This window comes from Microcaecilia unicolor, chromosome 2, assembly GCF_901765095.1.
Source record: "Microcaecilia unicolor chromosome 2, aMicUni1.1, whole genome shotgun sequence".
NCBI classification, from domain to species: Eukaryota; Metazoa; Chordata; class Amphibia; order Gymnophiona; family Siphonopidae; genus Microcaecilia; species Microcaecilia unicolor.
In genome coordinates, this window is record NC_044032.1 from 258,231,166 (window position 1) to 258,255,439 (window position 24,274).

Consider the following 24,274-nt stretch of genomic DNA (forward strand, 5'->3'; position numbering starts at 1 on the left):
GAAACTCAGCTATAGCAATCTCCATCTGGCCTGATAGGTCTTATTTGTATGAACTGGATGTGGGAACCAGGGCAGTAACCAGAGTTGAAGCCCATTCAGTATCTCTAAATACTACCAACATGTGTCTTGTACCAAAATTAAGACAAGTGTGTTCCTTCTGTTAACAGAGGTGCTAAATGAGTTCTCCTATTCCCTTCACATAGGTCACATACCAGCTGAAAATCCTCACCACAGCAGTCTTCTCAGTGCTGATGCTGAAGAAAAGCCTCTCACGCCTACAGTGGATCTCACTACTACTGCTTTTCACTGGTGTCGCTCTTGTGCAGGTGGAACAGGCTGGTGGCAAGCAAACAGCTGGGGACCAGAACTACATAGTAGGGTTGGCAGCTGTGATCCTCTCTTGCCTCTCTTCTGGTTTTGCTGGGGTCTACTTTGAGAAGATTCTGAAGGGCAGTGCAGCCTCTGTCTGGCTGCGCAATGTGCAACTGGGTCTCTTTGGTACAGTTCTGGGACTGCTTGGTTTGTGGTACAATGACGGCCCTGCTGTGGCTGAGCAGGGCTTCTTCTTTGGCTACACACCAATGGTGTGGACAGTGATCCTGAACCAGGCTTTTGGTGGCCTCCTGGTGGCTGTAGTGGTGAAGTATGCCGACAACATCCTCAAGGGCTTCGCCACATCTTTCTCAATTGTGGTCTCCACTGTGGCCTCAATCTACTTGTTTGGCTTTCACTTGGATCTACTCTTCACTGTTGGGGCGTTACTGGTCATCGGAGCAGTGTACATGTACAGCCTGCCACGGGCACCCACCCCTGCCAGGCTCGTTGATGAAAAGGAAGCCTTCCTACCAAAGTCAGTGCTGGTGAAGTGAGACTTCTCTACCCTACCTCTCACCAGTCCCTGTTGGTTCTTAACATTCACTAACCTTTCACCTTGTTATCCCCTGCAAAACTTACAGACTCACTCTCATCCTTTCTCTATTTTTTTGGTGGGAAAAGTCTGCCTGACTGTAGGGGCCAGCAGACAGGGTGATTCCTGCACACAGTCTGCTCAGCGCTGTTGTGCTGCTATGAATTACAGAGCAGAGGTGGTCCATGTCCCTCTGCTAGGTACAGCTGGAAATATGTGCCCTGACCTTCTGTCTCGTACTCTAAATGCTTGCGTTCTCTACTGTGTTAAAACCCCTGGCTGCCTTTTTTCACCTCCCTGTGCTGCCTACCACCATGGTTCAGTAGCCAGGCAATGGTTTGAATTTTGTATTCCCAGGGTAATGTCTTGTGCCAACAGAACTGAAATGGGGGAGGGGTGTGTGGAGACAGTGGGGCACTGGTGTTTAGTGCTAAATATAGGGGTATGGGATAGAATCAGGCTTTTGATCCCCACTTATATGCACATCATAGAAATTACCTTCTGAAAGTTCAATAAATTAAAACAAAGTGCTGGCACTTCCATTGAGAATAACGTAGTGTCCAGCAGATGGGGCCTCCTGACTAACCAAACAATATCCTATGATTTGTTGTACTGGGACATTTGTTTTCTAGAATTCTGTTGTCTCCTTTTGGCTTTGTTTTTTGTATGACTTGTGTTTTATTTCAGCCTACAGATACAAAGATCTTGCAGAGCATTCAAGGAGCCCTTAGATAAAGTATTAGAAAGTACAGATAATGTTTTTATAAATACATCATATTTTGGTGTGTAAAGCAGCAGGTCAAGGAGCTAAAAGCTTAACTATTAAAGTTAACTCCATTTGCACACTTCAGATTCAACCCCCATAACTTTTTTTTTTTTTTTTTTTTGGGGGGGGGGGGGGGGGTAGTGAACAAGAAAAGATTAGGCCATTTGCCCTTTTCTCCTATTGCATACAAGAATCACTCTCATATTCCACCCCTCCCCCCTTCGCTGGTGGGTGTTCTACATCTTTCTGGTAAAGGAACGCCAAGACTCTGGTGGTGATATTGTGATGGAACTCAAGGTTTGGAGCAGCTGAAAGTCCAGACTGCTGCCCAAAACTCAGGAAATGTAATCATATAGGTATCTGGGCTGTCCCCCTCCCGCATAGCAAAGCATCCTACATCTTTGACTTGCAGATTTGACATACACTGTAAGGCTGTAAGGAGATTGGCTTTTAGCATTAAAACATTAAAATTGTGTAGTCGCTGTAAGCTCGGGATTTTACTCCCAGATTTTTGTTATACAGTTTACAAAAACAAGTGACTGCTGCAGATTTATTTGTAAGGAATAGGTCTATAAATGGACTTTGCAGCCTCTTTCCTCCCTTTTTAATGATTTTTTTTAACAGGTTTGCCTTCGGCATCACCATGAGCATAAGTGGAATTCTTGTGGTGACAGAAGAGGCCCAAGTTCCATTCTATTACTGTAATGTTGGTATCATTTAGAAGCCACATATAGGATACACACATCTCATTTATATATACATACATGTGTGTATGTATGTATAGGGATAAGATACTTTTTTTCCAGGGTCATCCATTCATAGGTTATAGATGGAGGAAGAGTGTTAAAGCTCCTCCGGTGACGTGCTGAAAATATCAATCACAAGTGGAGTCTTCCTGATCTCTAATCATCTAAAGTGGGAGTCTCTCTACAGTGCACTGGTGCTTTGTTTTAAGAGGGTGAAATTTGCTTGCTCACTGTTGGAGAGGGGAGAGTGAGAACCATGATGAATTAGGAGAGGGTTAGTTCGTCCTTTTGGGCAGCTGTTAGATTCAAACCCTATTGTAACAAGAAGATACACCACAGGGTACTGTACACAGTAGCAAAGGGTGATGTTACACCTTCCTGAGCTCGGGGTATGCCACTGACAGCCCTAAGATATGTATTCATGTAATCGGGGGGGGGGGGGGGGGCTGTCCTGCCCCAGGGAATTTCCTGATAACATCTAATCTAATATAATAAAACGCACCGTGAACGTTCTAATGAGGACAACGTTCTGTGAAGCCCTGAAGCCATCTGACGTCACTGAAGCTGTAGGGTTCGTGGATTCGTGGTGTGAAGCCTTCAAGCCAGCCAGCCGTCTCTGCCCCGCCCTCGCGAAAAAAACAAACAAATCGGGAAGCGAAACGTCAGGGAAGGAGGCGGCGCTCCCGACGTCTAGCCTTCCCTTCGCTGTGTTCCGCCTTCAAAATAAGGCGGAACACAGCGAAGGGAAAGCTAGACGGGAGCGCCGCCTCCTTCCCTGACGCTTCGCTGCACGAACCGCCACGGAGGTAAAGTTAAAAAGAATAATAAAAAAAAAAAGGGATGCATGGATGCGAGGCATGGATGCGAAGGGGGGGGGGGGAGAAGAGGGCGGGCCAGGCTGGGACATGGGAGAGAGAGTAGCATGGATGCGAGGGGGGGGGGGGTCATGGAAGGGCGAGAGGGGACTTGCTGGAAAAGGATGAATGGAGGCGGCAGGGGACAGAGGAGCATGGATGGGTATGGATTAGGAGGACAGGGCACAGGGAGAGAGGGGAATTACTGGAAATGGATGAATGGAGGGGGCAGGGGACAGAGGAGCATGGATGGGCATGGATTGGGAGGGCAGGACTCAGGGAGAGAGGGAAATTGCTGGATAGGGAAAAATGGAGGGGCCAGGTGACAGATGAGCATGGATTGGAAGGGCAGGACTCAGGGAGAGGGGAATTGCTGGATAGGGATGAATGGAGGGGACAGATGGCATGGATGGATATGGATTGCAGAGCAGGCCTCAGGCAGAGAGGGGAAATGCTGGATAGGGAAAAATGGAGGGGCCAGGTGACAGAGGAGCATGGATGGGCATGGATTGGAAGGGCAGGACTCAGGGAGAGGGGAATTGCTGGATAGGGATGAATGGAGGGGACAGATGGGCATGGATGGATATGGATTGCAGAGCAGGCCTCAGGCAGAGAGGGGAAATGCTGGATAGGGAAAAATGGAGGGGCCAGGTGACAGAGGAGCATGGATGGGCATGGATTGGAAGGGCAGGACTCAGGGAGAGGGGAATTGCTGCATAGGGATGAATGGAGGGGACAGATGGGCATGGATGGATATGGATTGCAGAGCAGGCCTCAGGGAGAGAGGGGAAATGCTAGATAGGGAAAAATGGAGGGCCCAGGTGACAGATGAGCATGGATGGGCATGGATTGGAAGGGCAGGAGTCAGGGAGAGGGGAATTGCTGGATAGGGATGAATGGAGGGGACAGATGGGCATGGATGGATATGGATTGCAGAGCAGGCCTCAGGCAGAGGGGAAATGCTGGATAGGGAAAAATGGAGGGGCCAGGTGACAGAGGAGCATGGATTGGAAGGCAGGACTCAGGGAGAGGGGAATTGCTGCATAGGGATGAATGGAGGGGACAGATGGGCATGGATGGATATGGATTGCAGGGCAGGCCTCAGGCAGAGAGGGGAAATGCTGGATAGGGATGAATGGAGGGGGCAGGTGACAGACAAACATGGATGGCCATGGATTGGGAGGGCAGGGCTCAGGGACAGAGGGGAATTGCTGGAAAAGGATGAATGGAGGGGGCAGGGGACAGTTTGGCCATGGATTGGGAGGGCACGGCTCACACTCTCTCTCTCATATACAATGTCTTTCTGACTCTCACTCTCACACACTCTGTCTCACACTGTATCACATTCACTCTCTATGTGCCACACAGTCACTCACACACTCGCTTGGTGTCATACACTCACTCTCACAGAGAATCTGTGTCTCACACACACTCTCTCTCTTGCCCACACACACACACTCTCTCTCACACTGTGTCTCACATACACACTTGCACACACTCTCATTCTCACACACTCTCTCTCTCACACACTCACACTTTCACTCTGACTCTCAAACAGTCACTCTCACATACACTCTCCCAAACATACACACTCCAAGGAAAACCTTGCTAGCGCCCGTTTCATTTGTGTCAGAAACGGGCCTTTTTTACTAGTCTCATATAATTGTTGTCCTTAAAAGTTTAATGCAGGTCTTCTATACCAAACATTTTATATAGAAAAGAAAGAGATGGTGAAGAGAAATGAACGAATGAGCATATGGTGGCTAGATATACCTCTACTGCAGCAGCTTGAGAGAAATGTAATTTATTCACCTTTGTACTAAATACTGATGTAATATTTGAGCAGTCATATATTGTGTTTAAAATGCTTAGTGCTAGCTGGTAGACTTTTATTAAGGACATACATCTCTGTTTCAGTATTATCTCTACTGAACATACATAAAATCAGACTGTATGATGTGCAAAAGTGTTTTTCAACTTTAGCTGTTAGGAACAGCCCTAAAACAGGACAAGGTTTTTGAAATATCCACAATGAGTATTGACAAGATCTTTAAGATTTGTTAAATTACAATGCCACACCAACATGAACATGAGGGATAATGTTGATACTTTTAGGGCAGATAGCTATAAAGTCTCAAGAGTTGAAGCTCCTACTAAGCTTGGGAGCCCATTACCAGTTGCCCTTTCATTACTGTTGGTCTCACAGGGTTCAAATGAATTTTCCCTGTGCTCTCCACAGGCTCTTAGGCGAATCGTCTTGTTCCCTGAAGCTCAAACATTTCCCTGATAATTCTCTGCAACTATGTACTGAGTTTGATGTGATTGAACCTGTTGGAACTTTGCACCGGAAGTGTGTTGTAAGCATATCGGTGGTATTTTAATTATAATTGGCTGTGTTAGTGCAGAGGCATTTTAATGTTTAAGATACGCAGGGATCTCTCCAATACATTTGGCAGTGGTTTCCAAATCTAATCCCTGAGGCACCCCAGCCAGTCAGGTTTTCAGGATATCCACAATGAATATTCACGAGAGAGATTTGCATGCAGTGGAGGCAGTGCGTGCAAATCTCTCTCATTAATATTCATTGTGGATATCCTGAAAACCTGACTGGTTGGGGTGCCTCAGGGATTAGATTTGGAAACCAGTGGCATATGGTGTTTCTGTTGTTACATTACAGTAATCTGTCGTCATAGCATTGTAAAAAAGGTAGCAGATACACAGCAACTGGGAGAGCTGGTGCTGGTAAAAAGCCCCCCAGCATGGTGGAAACCATTTGATCTTTTTCAGGGTTGGCATGCTTTTGGAAGTAGGGAATTTTGGATGGGACACTTGAGTGTGGGTCCTCCAGTCTTGGTTTTTTCCGCGGAGCTAAGAGGACATGTTTGCATGTCCTCTCCTCATCCTGTGCTTCTTTTTGCTATGTGCCTTCCAGTGTGGTCTTCTTTTATTGCTTTTTTAGTCATAGTTCTCATTTTCATTTTTCCCTATCCCTTGTCCTTTTTTTTTTTTTAAAGAGATTTTTTGGCCCTCAATTTGAACGCACCCCTTTTTTGGGAGTTCAAGATTGAGGAGTTTAATTTGTCCAAGATTCTTTTTTTGATGTCACAGAAGGCTCCCAGTGGCTTTAAGAGGTGCCCCTAATGTAGATGGGTGAATTTCTGCCACAAATTTGAACAATTGGTGTATTGGGTTCCTTGGGCCAGATCATGTCCCTTCTGATTGTGATCTCTGTTTTAAAAGTGCAGGTGAGAACTCAGCAGGTATAACTAGCTCAAAGAGAGCAAGTTTTTGGCTCCTCGATGGCCAAAACATCGACTTCGGCACCAGTGCCATTGGCCTCCATGGCTGCTCAAATTCGGCATCCACTGGGAGTGCACTGGCATTGAGTGGATCTCCATCTCTTTTGACACTGGGCACTGATAGGCCCTGGGACCAGTCAGCATCAGACTCGACACAGAGGACATGCATGGGTGCGGTGTCATCCTCGTTGGCACCGGGGGATCGAGGCTGTATGCATCAGGTGAAGCCCAAGAAGCATAAGCACTGATCTTCCTCGACACCTGGTGCCAGGAGCACTGGGACATCGGATCCTCCAGTGCCCGATAAATGCTGGTGCCGGGAGGAGCACTCCATCTCCTTAGCGGTGCCAGTGAGCAAGTCATCGAGCGGCCCGGCCCCCACCACCAGTTCAGCACCATCTTCTCAGACAGTCTCTTCCTTGGCTCAGATGCCTTTGCTGATGTCCAATTTTGATAAGCGGTTCCGGAACATGTGGCTGGCACAGTTATTGCAGAGGCCTTCCACTCAGGCATCAAGGGTGCTTGCGCCACCAGTGGAACAGCCCCAGGCTCTCTCCGAGGCTCCATCAGTGCCTGGTGCCCAGGTCTTCGACGCTGGTGCCTCACAGTGTGTCGACATCTGGACATGCAGTACCACTCTCAACATCGGGGGAGGAAGCGTCCCTGGAGTCTGAGAGTAAGGCTGTACCTCGAGGCTGTTTGGATCGTGGACCTTGCTCCACCAGGCTAAGGTCGGTGCAGACTCATTCGGCTGCCTCTGAGTATGCAGAAGAGTCTGATTGGAACCGCTCTTTGGAGTCAGATGAGGATACACATTACTACTTGGAGAAGTTGTTCTGTGGTATACCATCTGATCCTACTCCTCCTCAAGAGAGACAAAACTCTCCACCAGAGGCACTCTCTTTCACTAGTTTTGTGATGGAGATGGCTGCGGCCGTCCCATTTAAGTTGGAAATGGAAGAGGAGCCTAGGGCGGAAATGTTGTCTTTCCTAGGCTGTAAGACTCCTCCTAAGGAAGGGGTCACTGCGCCATTGAACCCTATCCTTAAGAATGCACTGTTGAAGAACTGGGAGTCTCCCCTCACAGTGTAGGTCGCACCCAAGAAGGTGGATACGCAGTATAATATCCAATAGTGGAGGAGTGGCCTAGTGTTAGGGTGATGGACTTTGGTCCTGGGGAACTGAGGAACTGAGTTTGATTCCAACTTCAGGCACAGGCAGCTCCTTGTGACTCTGGGCAAGTCACTTAACCTTCCATTGCCCCATGTAAGCCGCATTGAGCCTGCCATGAGTGGGAAAGCGCGGGGTACAAATGTAACAAAAATAAAATAAAAATAAAAGGCTTCTCAATTTGAGAGAGCACAGCTTCCTCACACTCCATGGTGGTCGAATGTACTTTTAAACAGGCCAGAGTTCTTAGTCTCATGCCTCAGTGCCCCCAGGATGAGAGGCCAGAACCTTGGATTTGTTTATGTGAAAGAGTTGTCAGGCCTCAATGCTCATTGCCCGCATCCAGTCCTACCAGCTCTGCATGAGCCTTTACTTTGGAGTCTTTAGTAAGCAAGTGTATTGAGTTTGGGTGGACTCTCTTCCTTCGAGCAGGCTGCAGAGCTTTGCCAGCTAGTTAACAAGCAGATGGGAGTGTAGGCATTACCTGGCCAAACTCTCTGGCATGGGTGTAGGGATGGACAGACTCTCCTGGTTGTGGTCTCTGATCTTGAACCAGCAATTCAAGAAAGATTGGTGGACATGCCATGCCGAAGGGAGAACTTTTTTGGAGAGAAAGTGGAAGAGGTCACAGACCTCATTAAGAAACATAAGGACATCATCCATACTCTCTTGGCATCCTACAATCGACATCAACAAGAAGATTTCCTAGTGGGCCTAGGAGGCAACCCTACTACTCTCAAAGGCATAGGTTCCCATCTCCCACTCGCTTTGCTCAGACACTCGAGCCCAGCATCCAAGCCTTGCCAACCCTGCCCTCACAAGCCCCAGCCCGGCTTCCCAGTCAAAGCAGGCATGGGCTTTTGACTGGCTCCAGCAGAGCAAAGCAGTTCAAAGTATCTGTCCCGGATGGCTTATCAGTCGGACAGAGGTTCACTTTTTACCAACACAGATGGCCCTTTGTAACCTCCAACCGGTGGGTTCCTCAAGTAGTCCATCTCAGGAATGTACTGAATTGGCATTGGAGACCTCCAAATTGCCCGAGAGCGTCTTTCATCAGCTTTTAGCACAAGCAGGTACTTGTAGAGGAATTCGCTCCGCCCTTCTAGAGGCCTGAGTGGTTGAACCATGCCACCAGGGGAAGAAGGGAAGGGATTCTATTCCAGGTACATCCTTGTGCTCAAAAGAATTGGGAGGATTGCAGCCTATCCTTCACCTAAGGGCCATGAACAAATTTTTGGTTAAGAAAAAGCTCAGGATGATGTCCTTGGGCACCCTTCTTCCTCTAATTCAGGGAAATGATTGGCTATGCTCTCTGGACTTAAAGGACATCTATATACACATTTCGATAATTTCATGTGGGGAAAAGCCCCTTCCAGTTTCGCGTTCTGCCATTTGGCCTGGCACTAGTGTCTGGTGGTAGTTTCAGTGTATATCTTTCCCTACCTAGACAATTGGCTGGTCAAGAACACAACTTGGGAAGGAGCTGTGGAATCCATGAGCCTAACTATTCAGGTGCTGGAGCTGCTAGGGTTTGTCATCAACTACCCCAAGTCCCACTTACTTCCAGTTCACTGATTGGAATACATTGGAGCCCTGCTCGCCCCTGTGCAGGCTCAGGCCTGGCTTCCTCAGGCAAGAGCAGATAACTTAGTAACGCTTGCCTCACAGGTCTGCAGCAGCCAGCAGGTTTGATTGATGAGCCACCTGGCCTCAACAATGCATGTCTCTCCCATGGCACATCTCCACTTGAGAGTGGCCCAATGGACCTTAGCTTTCCAGTGGTCTCAGATAACAGGGAACCTAACTGATGTCATCCACATTCTCCCGGAGCTGGCTCACACCCTTTTCTGGTGGACAATCCAGTCCAATTTTACCCTGGAACTTCCATTCCAATTCCATTGCCTTGAATGGCGTTGACAATGGATGCATCCAACCTAGGTTGAAGAGTTCATGTAGATGGGCTTTACACTGAAGGCCAGTGGTCCATTCAGGAGGTTCGGTTCCACATCAGTCTCGAGCTCTGGGCCATTTGAATGCTCTATAGGCTTTCAGGGATCAACTCCAAAACCATATTGTTCTCATTCAGACAGACAACCAGTTTGCGATGTTCTGTGTCAACAAGCGTGTGTGTGTGGGGGGGGGGGGGGGGGGGCGGGTATTGGCTCTTATCCCTTGTGTCAGAAAGCGGTCGGCATGTGGCATTGGGCTGTGCTTCACAGTATGGACCTATGTGCCACTGGTGGACAAACTGAGCAGTATATTGCAGCCGCACGAGTGGTCCTCTCAACATGGGCTTCAGCCCAGAAGATGATCTAAGAGTGAGGCCACCCCCTTAGTGGATCTTTTGCTGCTCATCTGAACAACAGAGTCCCTCGGTTCTGCTCGTGTCACACGGCAGACTAGTGCTAGATGCCTTTCTCCTGCATTGGGAACAAGGACTCCTGTTTGCATATCTCCCATAGCTCTCATAGAGAAGACTTTTCTGAAACTCAGGCAAAACTAGGCTCTTCAGCTTGGAAAAGACGGCTGGGGGGTGGGGATATGAATGAGTGGTGTAGAACAGGTAGAAGCTTCAATAATGGTGGTGTCCATTTGTGTACGCTAGAGACTACAGGATTCCTGTTTGAACTGGTTTTTTTCTTGACTTTTATGCACCATATTTGCCCCTTTACGAAGGTTTCAGATTAGCCCCTGACGCAGCCCTAGGTGGGCGAAACACGGCCTGTGGTCGGGCGATTTGTTCATACACGGTATCTTCAATAAAATCTTTTGTTGTGATATGATCTGCTGGCTTCTTTCCCCTAGCTGAAGCTTACTAAATTATAAAGAAGACATCACCTAAAGATGGTTGGGGCCCTTTGAGCTGGGTGGTTTTGTAGAGGTGAGAGAGTCTCTGTGGTACAAATCTGGTGCTCTTTTGATGTGGAGATATAGCCTAATGGTTCAAGCAGCACAGAAACTAGAAGATACTGGATCAGGTCCACTGTCAGGCAGACTTCTACAGTCTGTGCCTGAACATGGCAGGGACTGTTCACATATATAAAATACACACTCTCTCTCTCTCTGTCTAGCCGATATTCAAAAGCGATTTAAAAAAGTGGGCAGATGAGGGGGCGCACTGGAGCAGCATTAGGGAGGAGCTGGGGGTATGCAAATGCCAGCATCTTTAGCACCAGCATAGCTCAGTGGGTTAATTTTAGGACAACTGAAAAAGTATCCTAAATGAATCTGCTTAGCTATGCTGGCCCCATCAATGAATATTGGCCGGGATCCGCCCTCCAAATAGTGCCCCTCCCCCCGAATGGCCTCCCTCACATCCTGAGCTCTAGGTAGGCCCAACCCCCAGTTACCTGTGTCCCTGGTGGTTCATGATGTATGTTGGGATCGGAGCGAAGCCCACTCCTGCCTCTTTCAGCTGGCCTTTGCCAGATGGCTGCAGGCAATCTCTGTACTGTGAGCTGCCATGAGAGTTCAAGGCACCCATTTGCAAAGGGCACACATAAGGGGCAGGAGCAAGTGGGCTTTGGTTCTGCCCGCAATGACCCCCATGGAACATCTGGGCCACCTAGAGTCTGGGGCTTGGGGATAGGGGGCTCGTTCTAGAGGGGAGGGAAGATCAGGGCCTTTAATTCCTGCAGGTTAGAAGTAGGAGGGAGGGGTGCTATTTTGAAGGCTGGGAATGGGATGGGGGGGTTAAAGTTAGATAGTAATGTAGCTGGCAACAGTAAGCATTTAAAAAAACCACTGACCGCCACCAGCTGAATATCAGAGGGTAGGCGTTTATCTTGTGGACAGAGTGGATGGACCATGCAGGTCTTTATCTATGTTAATATGTTTGCATCTGTTCTTTAAGCACTGCTGGAATGTTACAATCATTTTCTGCAGCTTTTAAGAAACTAATGCAGGATGCATTATTCAGCCCATGGAGGTACAGTTTTGATTTGCCCACCCTAGCATAGGGAACATAAGAGTTTTGGGCTTGCCTGTGACAATTCCTGTTATATTAATTATCCATATCACTGTAGACAAAATCCATCACTATGTAGAATGATATATTTTACAGGATATTGTTGGAGACTCTTTCATTTAATTTTTTCACTTTAATAAAGGTCTGGAAGTATCATCTAGTGGGAAACTGATTGATGTAGTTCCCTTTATGGGACTAGAACACATCTCTTTAAAGTGTGCTAGTCTTGGCCCTGTAGGACAAGCAACCTCATTTGTATCCAACGAAATGTGGAAGACTAAAAATGTAAGAGAAATTGAGCATAAAGCAAGATGAGAAGGCAAGAGGAGTGAGGAAGGAGCAGAAGCCTTTGTGGAAAATAGCTTAATGGGTAGTACAGTGCCCTGAGAACCAGGGGAACCGGGTTTGATTCCCACTGCTACTTGTTCTGACTCTGGGCAAGTTCTCCATTGCCCCAGATACAAAATAAGTACCTGTATCTAAAATGTAAACTGCTTTGATTGTATACAGAAAGGCAGTATATCAAATCCCATCCCCTTTCCCTTTATTAGTACTGAAGATCTTCTTGAGCTACTGAAGGCCCTAAACAATTTCTTTGTCCTCGTTATGGGTAAATGAGCTCTAAGTAAAAGCAAAATGGGAATTTTGGGTTACCTGAAAACCAGGTCCAGAAAGGGGCTGAATCAGCTAAGTTTAAAACTTGGGAGTAGAAGAGTCAACAGTGAAGGATTCATTGTTTGACTACTCTCCTTTCATTCACTTTTCATGGCTATTCAGAATGCGAGCATTTTATAAGTGAGAGACTAAAAAAAAAAAAAAAACCCCCATGATACTTCATGCTTAGATCAGAGCAGCATTCAGGTTACAAACTCTTAGGGAGTTTTTTTAGGGAAATTTAAATATCGGAAATATCAATTGGTGGATGTGATTGTGTGGTGGTAGAGAAACTTTTAGTACATGGGGATTGGAGGTAGATATGTTTTTAAAGCAAACTGTTGGAGAAGTGGTTATTGGGTTAGGAACTACTAACTGAACTGTAAACTGGTCCCCGGCCCTGGCATAAAGAAGCAGAAGATGCTCTTCGTCTCTCAGGGGAATCAGTTTTATTAATTTGCTTTTAGTTCTAGTGGGTGATGCTGCTGTTGCTGATTCAAACTATAAAATGTAAAGAAACCAGCTCTCTTCACCCAGCCACCATCCTAGACCAAACTTTACATATTGCTGCTGATGATCCGTTTTCTTTCTTTATTTTCCTCGGGTTGGTTTTGCTGTTGACTCTGAAACCGTACTGAGAAATGAATAGTGTTTGAATGTAAATGTCAAATAAAGAAATTTTAGTTTTTTATACATAATTTTTGAAACAGTCCTTTCAGAAAGAATAGTGTCCTCTTTTCTTTGACCCTTCTCCTTAATGTTTAGTTGCTATAAACTTGTTCTATTCTCTGAATTGTCCTGTAAGACTGAAAGATGGTCAGATCCTCACATATATATTCCCTTATTCTCCAAACTGTCCATCTTGGCTGCCTTGTCGGAAAGTGAATGCTTTAGAAAATGAACAGTAATCACCTTGTAGACAGCAGTTTAAACAAGTAGATGTTTTTAAGATACACATTGTCTTTCTGATAGTTGAAGGTCCTGTAATAGCGCTCCCTCTTTTCGGGTTCTCATACCAAATCAGATCAGTTTGTCGAAGCTTTGTTGTGCTTATCAACAGCAGTTAATGCTTTTTAAGATCACTTCACAGAAATGAATTAAGATAATTATGCATCGACTTCCTCTTTCAGCTCATTGAGAGCTGGCCTCTGTTGCACTCTGATGCCATAAGCCTATGTGTTGTCATCAATCCAGGAATGATATTCTCCTATTTTACATCTCTCTCCCACCTTGGTGATTGGATGGGTTATAAATACTATAAAGGGGGTCACGTGATGCTCTAGGGAGAGAAAGACGTGTTCCCGCGTCCTCTTAGGCCCCGACTTCATTAATTATAATTAAGCACTGAAAAAACGAACAAAAGAACCTAGAGAGCGCAACAGCAGAGGGTAGGCATATGGAAAGATATTTAAATTCGCCACAACCAGCCATGACGAGCAGGTCCGTGAAAAAAGACAGAGAAAGTCGAAGGCGGCAAGCAGCGTGGAAGACGGCCAGAAAGCAGGCAGCAGCGGTTCGTTCACAGGAGGAGCAATTGAGACAATTAACAGAAGCTGTGAGTGTCGCGTTGGACCAAAAATTAGAAAAAACTATACTCACAAGTATCTAATTTAGAGACACAAGCGGCGGATGCGGAAAAAAAGACTGGGGGAGCTTGAACGCCGGGTTTCGGAGGCAGAAGATGTGGCGGGACCTGAAGCGCAGAAAACGGACAAAATGGCCGCCGCATTGGTAACCTTGCAGGCCAAAGTAGACGACTTAGAAAACAGGTCGCGTCGTGGAAATCTGCGTATTGTGGGGCTCCCCGAAACAGTGCCAGATAACTTACTTCCGACGGCTCTGGAAAAATGGTTGACGGAGGAATTTGCACTCTCAGATCACTCGGGGAAATTGTGCTTAGAGAGAGCACACCGAGTTGGCAAAAAACAAGAAGGGAAACAGACTCCAAGAACAGTGATCATTAAAATACATAATTATGTACATAAGGATGAAATTTTGCGGGGCTCCCGACTCAAAAGGAATGAACTGAGATATGATGGACACCAATTGCGAATTTTCCAGGACTATTCCATAGCCCTACAAGAGAAACGCCGGCGGTTTACGCCATTGTGTCAGCAGCTGCACGAAGCACAAGTGCCGTTCATGTTAATTTACCCTGCAATATTGAAACTAAAGGTTGAAGGACGATGGAAACAATTTGCAGACATTAAGGAAGCGCAAAAGCAAGTACAGGCACTAGTGGTACCGAGAAGGAGCATGGAGCAGGCAGAAGAGAAGTAGCAAAGGCTGAGGACAGCTTCATAAAAGGTACAATCAAAAGGGTTATCCAATGAGGCCGAATTCAGAGACCTGTTACACAGGGAATCAGTGCTAGATTTAAACTAACATATCAGGAGGGGGGAAGACTGGGAGGACGCGGGAAACCCCAACATCCCACAACATAGAATGGGATGCAGGGAATTGGAAAAGGGGAAGAGAAAGGGATACACAAGGGGATTGGGGAAGGGGGGGGAAAAGAGAAGGAAAAGAGCAAAAAGAACACGAGTCACACAGGGAATGGTTGGACACGTAGACAGCACAACACCATGGTGGGTAGAGAACAAAGTAGAAGAAGAGAAAATGAAACAGAGAGGCTGGACATGGAGAGCACAATATGGAACCCTGGGGGGAGGCTGGGCTCCCTGGGTCAAAAGATAGAAAACACGATGATTCATTCAATGGTAGTAAGAAGTAATGGCCAAGCAAACTGATGGGCTCACACGGATAATATCATGGAATGTATGTGGGATAACTTCTCCGATTAAAAGGACAAAGATTCTAAGTGCGCTTAAACGACATAAAGTGGGAATAGCATGCATTCAGGAAACTAGACTATCGGTAACAGAACTTAAGAAATTACAACGGAATTGGGTGGGAGAGGTTTTTGGTTCCCCGGCAGTAGGCAGACGAGGGGGGGTAGCAATATTAATACACAAAGCAGTAATGGCAAAGGCCCAACTCCTCTTCACAGATGAGGAGGGACGGTATGTGGGGATTAAATTGAACCTACAAGGCCAAGAATACATATTGTTAGCGGTATATGCCCCACAGACGGGAGGGAGAGCATTCTTTGCGGACCTGTTCGCGAGGTGCCAGAGACAGGGATCAGAGCCAATAATAGTGGCAGGGGACATGAACCAGGTTTTAGACCCAGGTCTGGACAAAACGGGACATATGCAAAGAAAGGGTCCGGGTCTGGGAGTGCTAGAGACCTTCTGTGATGGTTTGGGGCTGGTAGACCCCTGGAGATTAATGCACGAGGAAGAGCGTGACTACACGCATACCTCGAGATCACATGGAACACAATCCAGAATTGATTATATCTTGGTGGCATCTAAAATATTCTCACGAATTAGGGGAGCGGAGGTGGGCCCGGAAGAGCTTTCAGACCACGCCATGATTTGGGTAGACGTGGAACCACAATCATATTATCGTGGGCTGGGGGGGTGGAGATTCCCCTCGTACTTATACACTTCCCCAGAGTTCGTAGAATTCTTGAAAGAGAAGTGGGAAGAATTTGTACAGAACAATAAAGAACATATTAGCACACCAGGCCTTTTTGGTACAAACCGCTAAGGCAGTGCTCCGGGGAGAAGTAATAGCCTACGTTTCCAGGAGAAATAGGAAAATAGCGCAGAAAATAATAGAACTGGAACGTAGGGTTAGAACAGCCAAGAGAAGATATACTGAAACCCCTAATAGAGCGCTACTGAACTCTTTGATCTCCATACGTGTGGAGCTTAACTCCTTACTACAAGATAGGTATAATAAGGCTATGCTCATGCGCAAGTACAATCTTCAAAGATTTGGAGATAGACCGGGCGGAATGCTGGCGCGTTTGATAAAAGGCTCTTGTAGGCCACATATGATTGCACAGATAAGAACCCCGGCAGGTAACCTGACATCAGATCCAGAACGGATAGCAGGGGCCTTCCACAGGCATTTCTCCCAGCTATACGCCGGAGAGAGAGTAGGGACAGAACAGCGAGAGGCGATTAGGGCATACTTAGAACAGTCAATGCTGCCACAATTAACAGAAGATCAGAAAGGCACCTTGGACTCCCCATTGGGAGCAAAAGAGGTGCTGAGAGCGGTACAGGCATTAAAACTCCATTCTGCCCCAGGTCCAGATGGATTCTCGAGCGAATTTTATAAAATGCTCCGGACCCAAGTAGCGGGGCCTCTGATGAGTCTGTATGAAGAGGTGACAGAGACAGAGCAGTTCCCAATGCATGCAAATGAAGCGTTAATAAGCTTAATTCCAAAACCGGGGCGAAACATGGAAGACCCTGCCGCGTATAGACCCATCTCGCTCATAAACGTTGACATAAAGATCCTTTCGCGGATCATCGCTGAGCGTCTAGCACAGGTGATGCCCTCGATAATCAGAGAGGAACAAGTAGGGTTTGTAAAGGGCAGGCACTCTGTCATCAATGTTAGGAAGCTGATTGCCGTGATGACGGTGGCATCAGAGGGAGTTACTAAGGGGTTAGTGATCAGCCTAGACGCGGAACGCGCCTTTGATAGAGTTGCATGGCCTTTCATGCATGAGACTTTGAGATGGATTGGAGTGGGGGGCTGGCTTGCAGGGGCAGTAAAAGCACTCTATGCGGACCCGAGAGCTAGACTGCGGGTGAATGGAGTTCGAACGAATGAAATAATGATAGGCAGAGGGACAAGACAGGGCTGCCCACTGTCTCCCCTGCTTTTTATATTAGTGCTAGAACCACTTTTGTGCCGCATTAGAAATAACCCAGATATTAAAGGCATGTTAGTGGGGGAGACAGTACTTAAACTTCTGGCATACGCAGATGATCTTTTGTTGATGATAGATGACCCTCAAATATCAGTGCGAAACCTGCTACAGGAGATAGAATATTATGGCAGTCTATCAGGGTTTAAATTAAATTTGGCTAAGTCCTTGGCTCTGGCACTCGCGGAGGAGGCTCAAAGAGAGTGGGTGGGTCCCTTTCCATTTCAATGGGCCACAGACCGGTTGAAATATCTGGGAGTGGAAGTGCCGGTACAGCTATCGACACTCTATAAGATAAATGTGAGACCTTTATTAACAGAAACGAGACGATTATTGGGAATGTGGGAGTCCTGCCCCCTCACGTTGACGGGACGTATAGCCTTGTTTAATATGATGATAGTGCCCAAATGGCTGTATAAATTCCAAGTGTTACCTTTACATCTACAGGGGAGGGAGGAGAAAGAGCTAAAAAAGATACTAAGGAAGTTTCTGTGGAGCAATAAACGACCCAGACTCCCGCTAGAGGTATTATATAAACCCAAAGAACATGGAGGAATGGGGTTGCTTAACATAAGGTACCTTACCATTTCTTGCACAATGAGACATGTTAGAGACTGGCTAGCAGGCAGCCAACACTTCACAAACACATTACTAGAGGCCTCATTGGAGCCCAAAGCGCATCTGAGTTGTTTACTACACACATCTGGAAAGAACTCAGGGGTGAGGTCCCCTATGAACTGGTTTGTGCGCTCAGCAAGAGCAATGTGGCGGTGGCTGTGCAAGCGACACAGCTTCTCTGCAGCAGCGACGCCTTTTGTTTCTCTGAAGTGGAACCCTGATTTCCCGGCAGGGACATTAGAACGGACCTTTGCGCATTGGCGGAAAAAAGGGATTCAATATCTATATCAAGTAATAAACGCAGAGGGGCAAGTCAAAACCCTGGAAGAACTAACAAGAGATTATGATATCCCTGCCAATGACTTTTACGCACACGCACAAGTGCAACATTATGCTCGATCACTAGGAGCATTTAATTTAAGTGAAGATGTGCAGGATGTAATCACAACAGCCTTGACATTGGGAGCTCAAAACATGGTCCCCTTGCGTTTCCATCATAGAAATTTATTGGACACTACCGAAGACATTGACTATGCCAAACTAGCAGAAAGTTGGTCGAGAGATCTTGAAACCGCAATAACGGCGGATATGATTCAGAACTTTCTGCAGGGTAATTTACGCAGGTCTACTTTCATACGACAGTGGGAGCAGCAATACAAATTCATCATGCGAGTCTATATAGCGCCAGTCAGAGCGCTGAAAGCTGGTTTTGGTACAGGTGAATGCCCCAAATGTGGAGAAGCACAAGTGACCCTGGGCCACATGTTTTGGTTGTGTCCGGAGATCCATCAGTTCTGGGCACAAATATTGGCGGAATCCGGACAATACTGGAGACGGAAAATAACGGCTAATGCTCTGGTGTTGTTTGACATTTTCAGTATGGAGCAACCTGTGCCATCGGGACTTACTGGGTTCCTGCAAAGAGCGACCCTGATGAGGAAGAAAATGATTCTTCTAAAATGGAGAGAGGAGCAAGCCCCGACCAGAGATATGTGGAAATCTAAGATGACTGAACAGTTGCATCTGGAACTTTGTGGCACGGTTCCCTTAATAAACCAGGAGAAAGACCCAGGAACTTTTAGAAAGATCTGGGGGAAATATTGGAACACATTACATCCAACGTCAAGGTGTCAAATTCTTCATAAGCTTAAAGGCTGGAAGCAATAACAGAACTATACCCTCCATGGATTAAGATTGGAAGCAGTCTGCACCAACCAGTTTTTGTAGAAGGACTGGGGAAAAGGGGGGAGAGGTGAAGAGATAACTGAAGAGCAAACCGCACTAAGTAAGGGGTAGTAGTATTTTAAGTATCCTAGACACTAACCAGACAATAGTATGTATTGCAATGGCTAGCTTTCAGAGAATTGCAATATAGCAAGTTTGTTTCTTCAAGGTATTACAGAAGCTCTTGGATGGGGTGGGAGGGAGGGAGAGGGGGGGGCGGGGGGGGGGGGGGGGAAAAAGGTAAAATAATAGATGGAAGAAATGTTGAGTTCTCTAACACCATAATGGACTAATGTTTAATGGGAGAAATGTTGAGACTGCTGTTTATTTACTGTTATTGTTGGCATTTCATCAATAAAAAAATTATTGAAATTATAAATTACTATAAATAAATCTCTTCCAAATCACAGCAGCAGCAGTCCTTGGCCATAGATGCTTAAGTTTCCTTGCAACCTGATTCCCAAATCCATCCACTTGGTGTCACCACTGAGAGGTGGTTATAGCTCCCTCTTCCCCAGCTCGGAATGCTATCTCTGCAACAGCCTCAACTGGCCCAGGAGATAGAGGTCTGTTCTAGGAATTAAAGCCAGGTTCTATACATAGCAGCATGTGGCACCTGCCATTTATCTAGCTGCAAAAAGATGGATTTTAATAGGTACCAACTGATCTCTATATAGGGAAAAGGGCCAGGTGCCTATAATGAGAAATAGAGGACATGAGGAGAACCAGACTGAGGAAGGAAAGAGTAAAAATTCATCAGCTATTCAAACTAATCAGAAAGACCCAGATAGTAGGTGTCTATGATAGTCAAAGATAAATAAAATAAATATTCTATTTTTGTAGGCCAGCCTGGTTGTGCAGTAGCTGTACTGTAAACTGCCATGTGGAGGAACAAGCTGGAATTAGTTTCTAGTACAGGTATTCTGCTCCTTGGGTCAGCCAGGGAATGCTAAGGAGGCAACACTTACAGACTCTGGTGAGGGAGAAGGTCATGTATGATGGTGAAACCAGGGGCGTCACTATCATTGAGTGAGCCTGGCAAAATGCCCGACACTGCCCAATGATAGGGGCTGCCTGCAGTGAAACCCTCCTTTCCTCTACTTGTGCCCAGGACTGGCATCTCTCCAGCTTCTCAACTGCCCACGACGCCACCAAGTGCTGCACCGAGTCACTGCAGAGATAACACTGAAAGCTGCCTCTTTAGCCAATGGAGCCTTTCCTCTGTCATGTCCTGCCTTTCTAATGCAACTTCCTGTGGGCAGGACATAGCAGAGGAAAGCGAGAGTGACAAGAACCAAAGGAGAGTAGGAAGAAGAGACATGCTGGATTGGGGGGGGGGGGGAATAGAGAGAGACACACACATTGAACAAGGAGGGAGGGGGGAGAGACACACAACACTGGACCGAGGAAGGGGGAGGGAGAGAGAAAGATGCCAGCCCATGGGGTGGGGGGGGGGGGGGTTGCAGGAGGAAGAAAAGAGAGTAGACATGGGGAGGGACAGAGAAACAGATACTGGACATGGAAGGAACACAGAGACAGGGTCACAGAGGGGCGATGCTGAACACAGTATGATCTGCCCCCAGAGAAGAGACACTGAACATGGGGGGAAGATAGGGACAGGGAAGATAGGGATGCAGAGGAAAGATGGATAATAGACCTGAGAAAAATGTCAAAGGGACAGGAGACCCTGGAAAAAGTTTTTAAAAAACAGAGAAAAATAGGAGACAGACCAAATTTGGCATGACAGACAACAAAAGGTAGAAAATTTTTGTTTGTGAAGTTCTTAGTTATGTCAGCTTTGGGGAAATTGCATTTACATTTCTATTACTGTAACAGATTTGATTTTTGCAGGGTTTGTTTACTGGAGCTCTGAAAGAGTGTCTCCACACCCACTCTCCCCCCCCCCCCCCCCCTGTCAGTCCCGACCACCACCTTGAGAGAGATGGTGTTACAGGGGGCCCACCCCAGTTTTTCCACCTGTAGCTCATTCAGTCCTAACTACATCACTGGGTGATACCTAGTGGCCAGATGTAAACTCATGTTTCAAGGTTATATAAGTAGCCCTTTCTTCTGGCTTCCAGATGAGGAATGTTTCTTCAATAACTGGACTAAACAAGTTGGGAAGGATGTAAAATAGGAAAGTAATTGAATAGTCTTGGCTCTGTAACTCAGATGAGGTGGCTTGTGATTGAGCTGAATAATCAAAAGTGCTGGGGGAACCATAAGCTAAGAAAATTCTTTGTATTTTAGTTTTGATATCTTTAGGAGATATCTGACTTTAAAAAGTTGAAAGTTTTCACAGTAATGAATTTCAGAAGGTGGTGATGTGCTGATCCTCGTGAGAACTTTCTTCTCTTCTTTTTGCATGTCTCACTGCTGATAAAACTTGTTACTTTAAACACGCAGGAGTCTTGTTAACTGCTTTCTCTGGATAACAATCTTCACATATGGGTGATGCCATCCAACGAAGCCTGAGTTCAGCACAGTGTTTACTGTACATACTTGAAAATAAACCTATGCAAATATAAACATCTATTTTTCCCTTAAAAACAAGGGAGGGGCACTTCAACAGGATAGAAATTCATGTGAAGATGAGGAGCCTACAGACTACATGGTTGTATGCTATGCTAACTAAAGACTATATGGCTAACACAGCTGCTGCTTTCAAAACAATACTCATTGCAACTGCTGAGAAATTAAAATTTGTACAGACATCGTTACCATATGTTTTAAAAATCTATTCACTTTGTAGCTTGTAGTCATCAATGCACCAGTAGTCTTCAAAGGATTCTTTATTGCCAATATTTCCAAGTTGACAGCAAACACCAGCTTCTGTGATACTATCAGCATAAACATTGTCATTATTTGATGCCATCATCATCATTGCTGCTGCTGTTGCTCTTGTACAGCACTTCTTCGCTGCCATCCATGGTGTTGCTTATACCACATTTTTTGAAAGCATGTCGAACCATGTCTTCTAGCATGTCCTCCCATGCATCTCTGACTTGCCTTGCAATTGGTTTAATATCTGGTTTCATCAGATTTCTGGCTTTTGTCAAGCATGCTTCACCAGAGCACATCCAATCATGGTATGTTAAACAATAAGAAAGCAGAAGCAAGGTTTGGGACATACCCAGGTAGGTATAATTGACAGTTTTAAGTCCCAAAATTGTGCTCTGGCTCGACTATAAACTGACACCTGATGTTTAATATTATTTTTAGGAATGAATTTATTGGTTTATATTTGAGAATATATGGCAAAAACTTGTAGGGATTTCTAAAGAGTGCTACTGAGAATGTGTGGGAGATATTGCATCAGTATTGTGGTGTTGGGCTTCCTGAGTTTTGCTGTTTTTCATGGAGCCCAACAGTGAGTTTTTTTGTTGTGCTAATTCTTTTCCATGGATTGCCACCCTGATTCAACTTGTTTCCTGTTAGATTTTCGGGTTTGTTTGTTTTTTTTGCACTGATGCCAGTGCACTGAGTGGTATCTGGTAATTTTTACAATGGAGTTGCTTTCTTTTTTTTTTCTAAATTTTGTTGACCGCTTTGATGCTTGAGAACAGGAACTAACATATGAAATGAAAAATATCAAAGATGATCCATAAAATGAAGGAGGCCAACAGCTTCAGGAAGGGAATCCAATGTGGCCACAGTGATACTAACACACATTAAATCTATTTTCTATGTGTGCAACCTAGACACAACTCTAGCTATGCCACCCAGAAAAATATAATGTGTAGGGGATTTCATTGATAAGAGGAAGACTGTTAGGTGCTCTTAAGTCCAATCAAGGCCCATCCACATCGGTTATATTGACCTCCATCGGTCCTGAAGCTGCACTGGGTTGAAGTTGAGCACTGGTAGGAGCCTTAAAGACAAAGCATCATCTTAATGATGCACTCTGTTGCATTGGTTTTACCATTTGAAGACACTGGTGTGGGGTACCAAGGGAAGGCAAAGAAACATCATCAGGCCCTATCCATGATGCTTATGCAGAGATTTGGCACCAGCTCTACTTTCTCCAAAGCAACCCCATAGGGAGGGACATTCAATCTGAAACAGATGAGGGTGAACATACTAGCCTTTGAGTATCCAAGTTTCAACCATGATACACTTCAGATTCCTTAGGAAGATGTCACTTATCCTCCTGTATCCCCATGTGCTTTTAGGAGCAGCAGTATTTGAAGAGGAGCTGGATACAAGGATCCAGGTAATGTTGATTTGTTATTTTGTAAACACTGGTACAGCACCACCACTGATATTGCTGTAAAAAGAGATCAACTGATCCTGGAGACTGATGCTACTTGAAGACATGTCACTGATGTTATCTGGAAGGGCATCAGTATTAGTACTGGCGGTTCTGTTGTTGTTCTGTAGTGCACAGGAAAAAAGCTTCACTGCAGCATTAGTCTCCATCGGAGTCTGGATCCCAGCAGTCAAAGGAAACCCTTGCTGAAGCATTGGCTGCTAGCAAGGTTTTTGCTCAGACATATCTGCAAGTAATAGACTAATCTGATATGGAGGCTGAGGGAACCTGAATTTATGACTGGATCTGAAAACTGTTCAGATTAGGAAGAGTCTACAGGTTTCCCATTGGACCTCTCTGCTTCACAGGAAAAGAGAGAGCCTCATGTGGAGGATGTCTCCTTTACTAATTTTGTCAAAGAAAAGACAAGCCATTTCATTCCTTTTGGAGAAAATTTGAGGCCAGGTCACATATGAAGGACACCCTTCAGTTTCGCAGTATCCCTACGGAAGTCATGACAGTGCTTGTCCATGGTATCTTTAAGGAAGCACAGATAAGAATGTGGCAGACTCTCCTTTTTGTACTATTTGTAAATATGAAAGCAGATTCCATATACTGAGTTCAGTTTCTGGATTCAAGAAGCAGCAACTATCACCTTGGTAATAGTCAAATCCACTTTCAAGAAAGCCAAGTAGAGAAGGACCCTCTCCTTGATATGGGTCTGGGTTGATTACCACCACCAGTCTGTTTACCTATTTATTCCCTTCCTTTTTATTGGTGCAAAGGCAATTAAGCAAATTCTAGCTTAAACATATCCATTCTAGAGCACTTTCCTATGGGGGATAGGCTGAAGTAAACCGGTAACACAGTTTAAATCTCAAACACATAAAGTCTGTATCTGTTTCGTATTATGCTAAGAACTGTCTTCTGGAAACCCCACCAGCTTGCTCAAAGAAATGTTCATGGTCAGTGTCTCAGCATCAGGATGAACAGTTCAAAGAATTCTCTTCCATTTTGGAAACCAGTGC

General features: G+C 45.8%; 1 protein-coding gene across 2 annotated transcripts in view; it reads left to right on the top strand.

Moving 5' to 3' along the window:
- Positions 1 to 24,274, top strand: part of SLC35A2 (solute carrier family 35 member A2) — a 133,800-nt gene that overhangs the window by 98,307 nt on the left and 11,219 nt on the right. For both annotated transcript variants that reach the window (XM_030194013.1, XM_030194014.1), the window contains exon 4: positions 204 to 850. In XM_030194013.1, coding sequence (XP_030049873.1) covers positions 204 to 850 — 647 coding nt within the window. The remainder of the gene's footprint in view (positions 1 to 203; positions 851 to 24,274) is intronic.